This window comes from Eschscholzia californica, unplaced genomic scaffold (genome assembly GCF_041429995.1).
Source record: "Eschscholzia californica isolate CP2 unplaced genomic scaffold, dmEscCali1.0.p SCAF_4, whole genome shotgun sequence".
Taxonomy (NCBI): Eukaryota; Viridiplantae; Streptophyta; class Magnoliopsida; order Ranunculales; family Papaveraceae; genus Eschscholzia; species Eschscholzia californica.
Genome location: NW_028238461.1, coordinates 16,608,373 through 16,621,054, shown reverse-complemented (window position 1 = coordinate 16,621,054; position 12,682 = coordinate 16,608,373). Strand labels below are relative to the sequence as shown.

General features: G+C 34.9%; 1 protein-coding gene and 2 long non-coding RNA genes across 4 annotated transcripts; 2 read left to right on the top strand and 1 right to left on the bottom strand.

Moving 5' to 3' along the window:
• The first annotated feature begins 776 nt into the window (after positions 1-776).
• LOC147543242 (uncharacterized) lies at positions 777-2,088 on the top strand. The gene is made up of 2 exons (XR_015223965.1): positions 777-1,210; positions 1,644-2,088. It is a non-coding gene; the product is annotated as an uncharacterized LOC147543242 (long non-coding RNA).
• Positions 2,089-2,473: 385 nt separating this feature from the next.
• LOC147543241 (uncharacterized) lies at positions 2,474-4,379 on the bottom strand. The gene is made up of 3 exons (XR_015223964.1): positions 4,286-4,379; positions 3,983-4,177; positions 2,474-2,862 (listed from the first exon to the last, which is right to left on the bottom strand). It is a non-coding gene; the product is annotated as an uncharacterized LOC147543241 (long non-coding RNA).
• A 2,961-nt stretch (positions 4,380-7,340) lies between these two features.
• LOC147543240 (transcription factor HHO2-like) lies at positions 7,341-11,241 on the top strand. 2 transcript variants are annotated; one of them, XM_086636432.1, is made up of 7 exons: positions 7,341-8,077; positions 8,201-8,328; positions 8,376-9,238; positions 9,332-9,582; positions 9,670-10,018; positions 10,139-10,212; positions 10,578-11,241. In XM_086636432.1, exons 3-7 carry the CDS (start codon positions 9,118-9,120, stop codon positions 10,902-10,904), a joined length of 1,122 nt encoding a protein of 373 aa, XP_086492558.1. In that variant the 5' UTR covers positions 7,341-8,077; positions 8,201-8,328; positions 8,376-9,117; the 3' UTR covers positions 10,905-11,241. The 2 variants fall into 2 exon arrangements, with proteins under 2 accessions (XP_086492558.1, XP_086492557.1); XM_086636431.1 differs by having other exon boundaries at positions 10,136-10,212.
• Positions 11,242-12,682: the final 1,441 nt, after the last annotated feature.

Below are 12,682 nucleotides of genomic sequence, written 5' to 3'. Positions count from 1 at the left end.
AATCTGAAATACCGTCTGGTTATGGAGATGAGCTTAGGTCTCATTGTTGTTAGAGATAAACAGAGATAGGAACGAATTGGTTCTTTAATGAGAACTACTAATAACTAATAAAACCCTAGAATTTTTCTACGTTTTAGTTAGTATGTTTTAAACTCTTAAATAGGCTATGGGCAGGAGGTATCCATTTAAACCCTAGAGTTTCAGGTTTTTAGACTATGAAATTTTGGTCATGTTTTGTGTGTAGATTCTTTCTTGTTCTTTTTATTGTGCAGACCATCTCTCTCTCTAGATCTGTTCTAGAGAGAGAGAGAAAAGAAAAAAAAAAATTACAGAGAGAGGAGAGAGAAAAAAAATTACGTTTGAAGGTTGCCGGCCGGCGACTTTCGCCGGAGAAGATGATGAGGTGTCGAGAAGATGAAGTGGCAGAGAGAGGTGATGAGATGGAGGAGAACTTTCAAAAAAATGTATTTTGTATTCCCCATAAAAATTTATTCCCCGGAGAATTTTCAGAAAAATCTGGATTCCCTCGAAAATTTATTCCCTGGAGAATTTTCTTTATTCCCCAAAGCCGCTGCCTTTTAATACAATAAAAAGTATACGCTTCTCCCAATGTTATTTCCAATGAACATTATACATTACAAAAATGATGCTATGCCCGGCCTGAATCCCGGCCGGGTGAGTTGGCAGTCCAACCGGGCATAGCTGGTGACGTGCCAAGGCACTAATTCGTTTTTTATACTGAGTTTATAATATAGTCCCTCAAAGTTTGGTAGTTTGAATGGAGGGCTTTTATCAAAAACCCAATTCTTTTGTCAGAGAGACTATCGACCGAAACCTAACGCAAAAAATGAAGCTCGAGTTCTTCCCCTTTCCAAAACTTTCTTCCCACTCGATTTGGTCAGGAAACCTAGCTAGGGTTCTTCATCTCAGAGCTTCAAACATCAACAACATTTCGGAGGAGCAAAAGCTAGGGTTCTTGCCTCTTTATATTAGAACGAAGAACCCTAACAATCAGAAACACAATCGAATTTCATAAAACAAATAGAAATCAGATTTCCCATTTCCCAGCAATCAGAAACACAATCGACTTAATCTTCTCACTTTTCTCAGCTATGGATTCACGAATAAGGGTTTCTGCGGGTTTCAAGCTCGATTTTGAGGGGAAATCACCACCTAGGGCTTCATCAGATGTGATCGAGAGGTGACTAAGGTTTGGTTTTCTTTTTCTTCTTCTTTTTTCTTCATACCTCTTTAGTCACTGTCTAACTCTCTCTCAGCAAACCATTAGGTTTCAGTCGGTTTTATGGAATTGATGAAGGTAAACGAATCCATACAAAAATGTTTTTTAAACTGGTAGAATCCGATATCCATGTTGGTAATACTTCGATTCAGCTATATTGTGCTTGTGGTGTTGTTGATAGTGGTGTTTGATAAAATGTCCGAGAGAGATACGATTGCTTAACAAATAGTTAATTTCATGAGTTTTTCAAGCGCATTTCAGTGAAAGAGTTCTACGAGTATTGGAGTCTGTGATTATGCAGGATTATGAATGGATCTTTTTGTTGTTGTGCATTCGAATTCGACAAGAAAGTTATATCTCTTTCGTGACGATGTTATAATGTCCAATGCTTTTGCTGTTGCAGGAATCGGGATGAGAGCTTACGGACTCTTTGGACCTAAAGGATCAGGCTAGAGAAAAACTCGGACCCTCAGAGCGCGCAAGGACTCTTGGACCTAAAGTATCACAGCCACACAAGGGAGCTTTTGTTGGTGACAAAATTGCAAGAGAGAAGGATACATCTGGCCCCTCAACACCCTCAATAGGCCAATGACATTGAAAGAGAGAAGGTGTTTGTTGAAATGAAAGAAGCTCAAATTCAACCAAATGTGTATACTTATAGTATAGTAACGATGTGTTATGTAAAGATATCCAGATTTCTGAATCTTTTAAGTCATAGAAGATCACTTCATTGTATTTTTACTGTTATTACGATTTGGTGTATGATGTAAACATACTTTAGTTTGGAACTAGACAGCGTGAGCAGGAAATTTAACAGTAGTAAGTTAAGTGTAATTCGACTTGAACAAGATGAATGTGCCCCACTTTTCCTACTTTTTGAACCAATTTGAGCGGCCAAAAACCATAGCAAAATTTTTGCATCTGCAGTCCATGTTCTGTTGATGAGAGATTTTGAAGTGCAACTGATGTAAACTTATTATGAATTTTGTTGATTTTGTTCAAGTTTGGACCAATGTAATCACTTATTATGAATTTTGAAATTATTTGTCATTTGATTTTCAGTGTAACTGATTTGATATAGTATCTACCATCTTGGGTTATTTGGATGGTTTCATTAACCTACCAAATTTCTAATTTTCTCGAATTTGAGACATTCAAAACTATATCTTTAAACTCATAATCATCACTTTCAACAAAAGAAAAAAACAACTCATAATCAATAAACAAACTGCATACTTGAAATCTCTCAGGGTAAATAAATCAAACATCTTACAAACATATTAAACTATACAGTAACACCTTTCTTCATATTCATCTCAAAATAATTGTTGTGATTTTCTCATATTTCATACACAACCACTGAAAGATAAACCCCATTTCTTAAGAATTAGTCATGATTAAGCTAAACTCCAGGTTTGATCTTCTCAGAATTCATACCGAACACATCATTTAGCACTAAATCCTTTATGATTTCATTGTTTTTAGCTCTAGAAAGCAAATTCGAAGTATCCTTCGCTTCAGAGTTCAGCCATGAATAACACATGTTCTTCTAAACCTTTGGTTGATCCAACACTAAATATCTCTCTTCCATGGTTTGCCAACACATCTCTGGATTTCTTTATCTGAAACGGATGAAGAGTTACAAAGTTCAGTCAGAAATATGATCTTAACTCGTCAAATAAGAATAGAATTGATTGAAAAATGAAGAATAAGATTTCAAACTAAATTAAACCTATTTCAGACCAATTACAGAACAATTGCACCAAATTTAATGCCAATTTTAGCCAAATGACCCAACTAGAGACAAGTTACATCCTATTTCACAACTATTTCACCAAAACTAGGGTAAATCGCATAACTATTTCAACATTTTCAGGCACTTGTACTATATATCAAACCTATTTCACAATAATTAGGGCAAATTCCACCAATTTCATCGCACAACATCTTCAATCTTCTATCCGTAGACGAGGAGATCTCAGTCTTGGAAATGAATACACAACCTCAAGAAAGAAGATGATTAAGGTCATCCGTAAGTGTATGACTGATCTTAAAACAGATGCAAGATAAAAATGAAGTTGAAGCAACCACCGTTGCTATTTTTGAGTCTATTTTATACTTTCTATCTGTATCAAAGCAAAACAGCAAATCATTGATCTCCAAATTGATCGGCAACAAGCGAGTAGCATGCTACGAGGAGATGAGTGAAATTGAGAAGGTAGACATGGCATTGAAAGCCAAAGATATTAAACATGCTCAAAAGTCATTAGAGACACTCGAAATGAGCATCCATGATCTTAAAGAAGGACTTGAATCTCTCTACAGATGTATGATCAAGAACAGAGTTTCACTTCTCAACATGAGCAACTAAGTCTAGAGTTAAAATCGACTTGTAATCAAATAATGAGTGAATACTAAAATTTGTCTCAAATCAATCTAAACTAATGTTCAAATCACATCAAATTTCACAACTCATGTACTAAAATTTTCAAGCATAGCTATGGTAGGTAATACCAAGCCATACTCTTAATCACGTCTCATTAAATTTCAACCCAAAGATGGTGTTTGGTAAACGTGTTTTCGAAAACCTCTCATCTTGTACTCAGGGATGAAATATTGTAGCTTGGGTAACAAGTGGTTCCTAATACAGTATATCCAAGGATATGCCAAAGTTGAGCAACAATTTAAGATAGTAAATGAAAATCACCAACTATAATCAATTTAAGATGATTTTAACCTTACCCGATGAAGTAATGATGGCTGGAATCGAGTGAAGAAGGGGATAGGATGTTGAAGCTTACCACCTGATGAAGCTTTTGGATGATGCAAATCGAGTTGAAATCGATTTGAGGGTACAACAGAGTACCTTCAAACCAAGATGCTGTTAGGAAGTGGTTTGATGCCAACACCGAGCTTGAAATCGTCCCTAAGATGAAGCTTCGGTTTGGAGAGAGAGAGAGACAGAATACCAAATTTGTATAGAGTTAGCAAAGAAAAAGAGGTTAGAGAGATAGATAAAGATAGAAGAAGAGATTTGAATCTTACCTAGTCCGATGAAAGAGGGAAGAACCCTAGCTTTTTGCTCCCAAATTTCTTCGTTCTGTCTTATGTTCGATTTTTACCCTAGTTTTCTCTCAACTGGTCGACTAAAGTACAGGTTGACTAAAAGGACTGATTTTCAATAGACCTAAATTCGAGGGATCAAAAATGAAATTAAATTCAAATGACCAGAAACACAAACACGTCATGATGCTATGCCCGGTTGGACTGCCAACTCACCCGGCCGGGATTCAGGCCGGGATTCAGCCGGGCATAGCATCATTTTTGTTATACATTAAGTATGAGTAATTTGGTAAAGTAATTTAAATTGTCAACAATATATACATTCTGCTTGATAAATTTAATTTCCAAAACTACAAATAAAATGGAATGGAGGTAGTAATTTATAATGGAATATTTCAAACTTCCACTTAAGTAGTGTACAATGTGGTATGTGTTTACGTGTGTGTATCTATAATTAAGCGGTCTCCGAGGTATCTCTCACTTGCTCCTGAAAGAAGTAATGTGAAACGACACAAACTAGCAAAATTTTCCCGACTTAGAAAAATCTGTATCTGAATGGATTCTTTAATATCAAGAACATGTGAATATGACATGAGAACTAGTCGTCGAGAAGGCGAAAAAGTTCATGAAGGTATGAGTATATAAGAAATTATTAATTTATATTTTTATATGGTGATGGTCCAAAAAATGGTCATTAATTGACAACGGCCAATAAGTCAAGAAAGACCAGATGCCTAAGGGTTAATTCATGTCAAGTCAGAGGGAGGTTAAATGTTAAAGAGGTATGCCACTTAAGCACAGAACTAAGGGCGGTACGATCGTCCTAGACGCTTCAACCATGCCTTGGCTCAAATACAACCAGGTATGCCCAAAATTTTACGAGAAAAGTAGGGGGTCAAGTGAGATCAATACCTCAATCCTGAAACATGAGGGGGTAGAAGCGTGTTTAATGCTCACTGACTTAATCACAGATCCTATCAAAGATTCCAGTCGTCGAGTATCTTAAGTATCTACAAAACTTGGGCTTCAAGTGTCCCGCAAGGAGGAAACTTCTCCTAAAGAATCTACACGATTGGAAACAAGGTCTATCCTAAACACTAAGTATCCTTAAACAAGTTAACTTCTAGATATCAAAGATTCAGGATAATCTCAAACAAGAATCATGATATCTTCAGACTACGAAATATAAGTTCCAATACAGTACATTGGATCTCAGTCGCCTCATCAACACTGCCAATCCACAACAGTCAAAGAAGTCTATATAAGGTAATGAAATCGCCTTGAAGCGGTCACGACGCTCACAATCTAAGTCTCAAGCTTGATGATCAGCTAAAGGTTAAATTCCTAAACTCGGGATAATTCAATCCTCAATATTTTAACTGCAAGGGCAATCTGAATGTCTTGAGCGTAGGAAAGACTTTATTTCGCTGCAAGTGACGCCTCGTAAATCGATAGAAGCAAAGCAAGATTCAACGTAGAAGTCTCAACCCCTTGACTGATTCCAGAAAGACAATTTTTGACATCACCATATCAAGTCTATAGAAATTATCAAAAGTGTATCATCTTATGATTTTAGCGTATTATTAAAATAACATCCTATCCCCGACTTGGGACCGGCCAAAAATATCTCCAAGAATTTATTAAACAATCGAGTAGTTAATTTATAGAGTTTCTACTGCAGTTAGCATCCACATGATGTACTTATAAGAATGATTCCATTCGTACAACAAATATGCAACAAGATTCAATTTATGTGGTTTTTTAATGTATTTCTCAACAAATTTTGTAACTACAAAAAGAAAATGAAAATGAGGTAAATCAGTTGTGTCAAGCGAAATTTTTTTGTTGTCGGGTTCTACGAAAAAAAATTTGTACTAATAATAGTAATAATCTAGTCAAAGTCAAGACTATTTCCCAATATTATGTCCCATCTTTCAACCAAATAACAAATTTTTGTAGTTGAATATCAAATAGTACCTAAATGCATTAATGGATGAATTTATAGATGATTTAAGATTTAGAAACGAACAAATTTGCATATTTGAATATGAAATAGAACGTAAATGCATTGATAGATAAATTTATAGATGATTTAAGATTTAAAAATGGTTCTCTCTTTCTTGTTTTTTTTGTTTTATATTATCGCAGTCCGTTTTGGTTGTAGAGAATATAAAATCAGTTTTGAGTCGAGGAAATACACGATTTTTTCAATCAAATTTAGCCGTAATGACTTACGGGGACACATGACTTGTCTTGTCTTCACTACAACCACCACAACCACCTCCACCCCGCTTTCTCTGTCTCTCTCTTTTGTGAGAACTCTTCATCTGGAAACCCACACGAGAGAAGAGTTACTTTCTTCTAGTTTTCTGGTCAAGAGGCCTTTCTTTTGCATGAACTGAGCCAAAGAGAGAGAGAGAAGACGAGAGGACAAAGAACAAGAGAGGGAGAGCCGGTGATCTGTGTGCCGGTTGCGGAAAGAGGATAAAAGAGAATTTTTGTTTGTTATGATAGGTCTCCGACAGTGATCACGTGAATATTCGTTTATGCGAAGAAAGGGACAACACAGAGACCAAATCTTGTATGCCCCGTCAAATTTGATTGTCCAAATATTTTTTTCTCACCTCAAAATTCAGTATTCTTACTTGGCTGGCCTCTTTCAACAACAAAAAAAAAAATTGGCTGGCCCTATAGACCACAGAGGCCTCTAATTATCATTTATTTATGTCACTCTATTTTTTTCTGAAAGATTTATGTCAGTCCTTCACAGGCTAAATTTTAAGGGCCAATATGTGTAATTTCTCCACTTTTTTTTTTTTTGTTAAAGGTAATTTCTCCACTTAGAATATGGGTAATTTATGGAACAATATTTGTGGAAACTGAAAAAAAGTCAAAATTCCCAAAATTACTAAAGCATTAAACAAAAAGATTCCTAAATCCATTAAATATTTAATTAATTGATTCAGATAAGAGGCCAGGTATAAACTCTCTCTCTCTCTCTCTCTCTATATCACCACCAGCAGCAGCAGCTCTTCGTGCCCATGAAAAGCCAAATTTCACCCCCTCGCTCTTTCTCTCTCTCTACCTTCTACAGATTTTGTTGCTTTCCCTGAACAGCAAAATTTGATACCCCTGGCATCACTAACTGTTCATTACTTTCCAACAATAGAAAATATCTTTTCCCAATTCTCTCTCCTAAATTTTCCTTTTTAGGGTTAATAATAGTTTCAGCCGGAGTGACACCGTACTCTCGACGGTATATCCGTTGGATAAACCTAACTTTTATTATGTTGCAAATATCTAGGGTTGAGAATTAAGGAGTAGTGAATGGTAAGATGGCTGACTTATAACAAGAATACGCGGCGCGGGGGGCAGGTATAAGGATTCTCTTTCCTTCTCTCATGCTCTCTCATGATTCTTCTTCCTTGTTGTTTTCCATGTATAAGCACCCCCATCAAAATTTTTGATACAACTAACCATCCATCTTGACTTCACATAAAACTCCAATATATCTTAAACAATAGAATTTGGTGGAGGAATGTACATGACTAACCTAGGGTGATTTTTGTTTTTCTAAACAATAGTGATCCTATGTCGAAAAAAAGATCTTGAAATTTGGTTGAAAACTGACACAGAGGACTGAATTTCGTCTAATCCGTCGATAGAAAAAAAAAATGTGAAGCGAAATCTAATTGTCTACATCAAATTTCGACTATATTCTTTAAGTTGATAGTCGTTATTCTTTTCTAAACTTGGATTTGGCTCGTCTGAATTGTTTGATTGTCTTATCCAAATTGTTTCAAAAATACTGTGATTGGCTAATCACTAAGATTGGTTTTGAGGCGTGGTCATTCAGTGATGTTTACTTTCTTGTCATTTTAATTTGATTCGTTTAAGTCAAATGACTGAAAATCAATTAAGATTAGTCATTTAGACGAGTCAAACATCAAACAAAGACAAGCAGTTTGAAATATGACATATATTCAATCAAATTTCGAACTAAAATGACTAAATCAGACAAATTAGTATTCAATCAAATTTCGAACTAAAATGACTAAATCAGACAAATTAGGTTTAAAAGAATTCAATCTAGAGGAGTCTAGTTTCATCTCTGAGAAAATGTTTAAAAAGAAAAAAAAAAGTAAACCTCATCAAACTTTGATGTAACTGGGGTGTATTTTAGTTTAATTATTTTGTCTGGTACACCGGTTAAAGGATATTCAGGGATAGAGAAAGAGCCAAACGTCTTCGATCTTATCCCTTAAATACATAATGGATGACGTCATCGACAGCTCATAGTTGTACAAGTGAAGCAAACGGGTATTATTCTCTCACCCCCCGAATATCAATTTCACTACAGTTTTCCTCACTCACCTTTTCAATTTGTCGCAACCAATTAAAGTCTTTCGACCTAACAAACCAAGATGGGCCCATACTTAAAAAAAAAAGAATACTGAGATGTCAAGAATAGAAAATGCGATATTGAAAAATGATGTCGCAATAGAATAAGGTGAAATATAGAATTTAGCCGGTTCGAATATTCAACCTAAGAACCCTCATCTATCAAAGATTCGTTTTATACGCGACGCCCCGACCTCAAATCTCTCCTTACCGTCCGATTATTTATCTCTCTCTCTCTCTACTTTCTTTCTCTCACTAATTTCTCTCTCATCCGTTTACTTGTTTATCAAGTTTATTCTCTTCTAGATTCCTCAACTCTTCTTACCCTTTTTCTCTCCTTCTCTCTCTCTCTAGAAATCTCTTTTCTACAAAACCACAACAATCTTCTTACTCAAAGAGAAGAAGAACCAGATATGGATTTATCAGAGAAGATGAAGAAATGTCAAGATTATATGGAATCTTTAGAAGAAGAACGTCGCAAGATTCAAGTTTTTCATCGTGAATTACCTCTCTCTCTAGACCTAATTAATCAAGGTAACAACCTACCTCTTTTACTTTCTCTCTCTCTCTCTCTCTAACTTTCTCTTTCTAACTCTCTCTAACCTTTTGAAACTTTTGATTTTGTAGCGATTGAGAAGTGTCGGCAAAGATTAGAAACTAGTACTGATGATGATGATGATGATTGTGAAGAACAAAGAACAACAACATCTTGTGAAATTCCTGTTCTTGAAGAATTTATACCTTTAAAAAGATCTCCTTCTTCAGATTTCAAACAATTAAATAAATCTATAGAACAACCTAAAGTTTCTCAGAATAAATTAGATTGGTTAAAATCGGTTCAGTTATGGAACCAAAACCCCGATCCGGTTCTAAAAGAGGTACTAATAATTTCATTAAACCCTAATTTAATTACTCCTATTTTTCTTCTTCATGATTGGATCTTAATGATTTTGATCTGTTTACAGGATTCAGTTCAAAAAACAACAGTTCCTGAATCAATTAAGAATAATGGAGATGCATTTCTTCCATTTCCAGGAAAATTATCAACTACAACAACCACCACCACTAGAACCGCAACCACTACGACGACTGCCCCATCTTCAATTGCCACGAGTTCAACGTCGGAGACGGTTAGTAAGAGTGGCGGCAGCGGTGGTTGTGGTGGTGGTGGTGATGGTGATCGGAGTAGCAGCAAAAGAGAACCACCGTCACTAGAACAAGGAGGCGGAGGGCTTAGGAAAACAAGAAGATGTTGGTCACCTGAACTTCATAGAAGATTTTTAAATGCTCTTCAACAACTTGGTGGTTCTCATGGTAATTAATTAGTCACTCATTATCTAATTATGATTAATTACTTGTTAATTTCATGTTAATTTTGTTAAGAGAGATCATTAATTAAGTTACTTTTTTTGTTTGTGATTTTGATTTCAGTAGCAACTCCTAAACAAATTAGAGAACTAATGAAAGTTGATGGACTTACTAATGATGAAGTTAAAAGCCATTTACAGGTTTGTTTTCTCTCTAAAACTTTGTCTCTAATTAGGGTTTTAGTTGTTTACAAACAAGATTATTAATTAGTTAATTAGAAAGAAGATGATTACTTGAAAACTTTATCTGTAATTAGGGTTTTAGTTGATTACAGACAAGATTGTTAATTAGAAGGAAAGTGATTAGTTGAAAAACGTTTTTTTAGTAGGTATTTGCGTGGAAAATCGGCTAAGACAATAGCATCTGCTGTTTTTTTCAACCTTAGTTTTGATTCTATTTCTAGATTCTTTATTACATTCTAGATAAGATGTACTAGTTGTTAGGTTGTTGGGTCCTAACTTTAACCTAATTTTGACCTAATCCTGGTTTATTGTTTTTTGAACAGAAATACAGATTGCATACAAGAAGACCAAGTCAACCAATTCAAAACAATGGAAATTCTCAGCCACCTCAATTTGTTGTAGTAGGAGGAATATGGGTTCCGCCATCGGAATACACCACCAAGGTGGCGGCTACTGGCACTGGTTCAGCCCGTGTTTATACTCCGGTAGCTACATCGGTTAAGCAAATGAGAAAATCGCCAACTAGTCCGTTATGTAACAGGGGTGAAAACGATATGGGTGATGAAGATAATGACGATATTCGTTCACATTCACCTTCAATATCTTCATCAACAACTCACACTTCTAAGACGGTTTCCTTGACGTTATAACAACATAGTAAATATATTTGAACCCGTGGATACTACTGATTAATTCAGATGAGATTCATTGTGCGATTTTCTACGTATGATTTAGTCCGGTTATGAAATATACAAAGAAAATGTGTACTGTCAAATCGAATATGAATCAACAATTTTGTATCCAACCGATTGAAGAAAAAGGACTACCATTCAGAAGATACGTAACAATCAAATACATAATTCAAGGATTTGTTAGTTTATCTTTTTTTGTTGGATTGTTGATGTTGTTTGACTTTGTAATTCTGTAAGTTTATTAGTTTGATGACCATTGTTGATTTAGTGACAACGAAAGTAAGTTTTTCTACAACCAAGATATGTTATCTCTTGAAGTTTTCACTATGGAAAAATGAGATAAGTAGTAGTGTCATTTTACCATGAAAAAAAATCCAAAGAAATGGACAATTTCAAGATTCATCTACATAGTTCTATAGTATGAAAGATCATCATTCCTCAAAACAAACATTTTGTAAAGCTTGTAGAATGCTAAATAACGTTCCTATATCATGAACATCTAACTAGTCCATGACAAAAATGCCAAATAGTTTTATTATATCATGAACATCTCAAAATTCGGGATTAAAAGAAGTCTTAGATGTTATAGGATTTCGCGAACTTGCCTTCAGAGTTGTTAGCTATACTATCTGGTTTGGTACACTTTGGTCTCACAATGTGTAGCTATAAAAAGATGTACGTTTAATCTCTTGTAAGCCGCCATGGGTCGTTTTCGGCAGATGTAGATTGATTTAGAGAGGTTCACATGATGATAATCATGTTGGAGAATAAAATTTGGAAGGTCCGAGTTTATTTTGCTTACAACCATGAATGTTGTGAAAATTTTAGTGGTACATAGATGTTGTATCTAATACGAATCAACCCCAATCCAAGAAAATTGTTTGAATTGCGCGAAGTGTGTTTCTGCAACAACGTAGTGAAACCAAGCACAATTAAAGCGCTCCTGATTAATGAATTATATTTATGTGTGATTCACTTGCATATGAGTGTTTAAATGCATTTCCTTCTCTAGTACGATAGTAAAACTAAGTCATTCTTTTCAAATTCAGATTGGTGTTTCCTCTTAGAGAAAAACATATGCGTTGGATATAAATACTTGCTTTAGGATCTAACTCCTTTAAAAAGACAAAAGGAATGCAAACCAACTCGATCTATGGGGATTTGAACCAAATTTAGAGACCCCTTTGCTGAAAAAACAACACTTAAGACTCAAGAACGTGAAGAAAAACCTCTAACGAGATTATAATTTTCAATTAGCTATCGATGTGGTTTGCAGAAAGTCTAGTCTTTTCTATTAAATTTTCTTTTGTAATTTTAAATGCAACCTTGGGTCCATGACTATTAGTGTCGACATATGTAATATTCACTTGATTTGATTAAACCGACCAACAAATATTATTCCCTTTAAGATTCTTATTAGAGGCTCTAATCCTCTATTAGTTTAAGTCTTTAATCATCTCACAAATTTCTATTAATTTAAGGCAAACATGAAAAGAGAGCAGCAAACAATAAATGTTTCTCTTCAATTTCATCCCCTAAACTAAGCTCCAATATAGGATGGAGTTTAAGATCTAAGTCATAATAGATGAAGGATGTAAATGCCTAAATTTAACAAATAAAATAGATTGAAATTTCATCCGACTTATATTAAAGACGACAAAAAGAAATACATATAAGTGCATAAGCTTCTCCTAATTAATAAAAAAATAAGTTATCACTCTTTAGTCGATATTCAT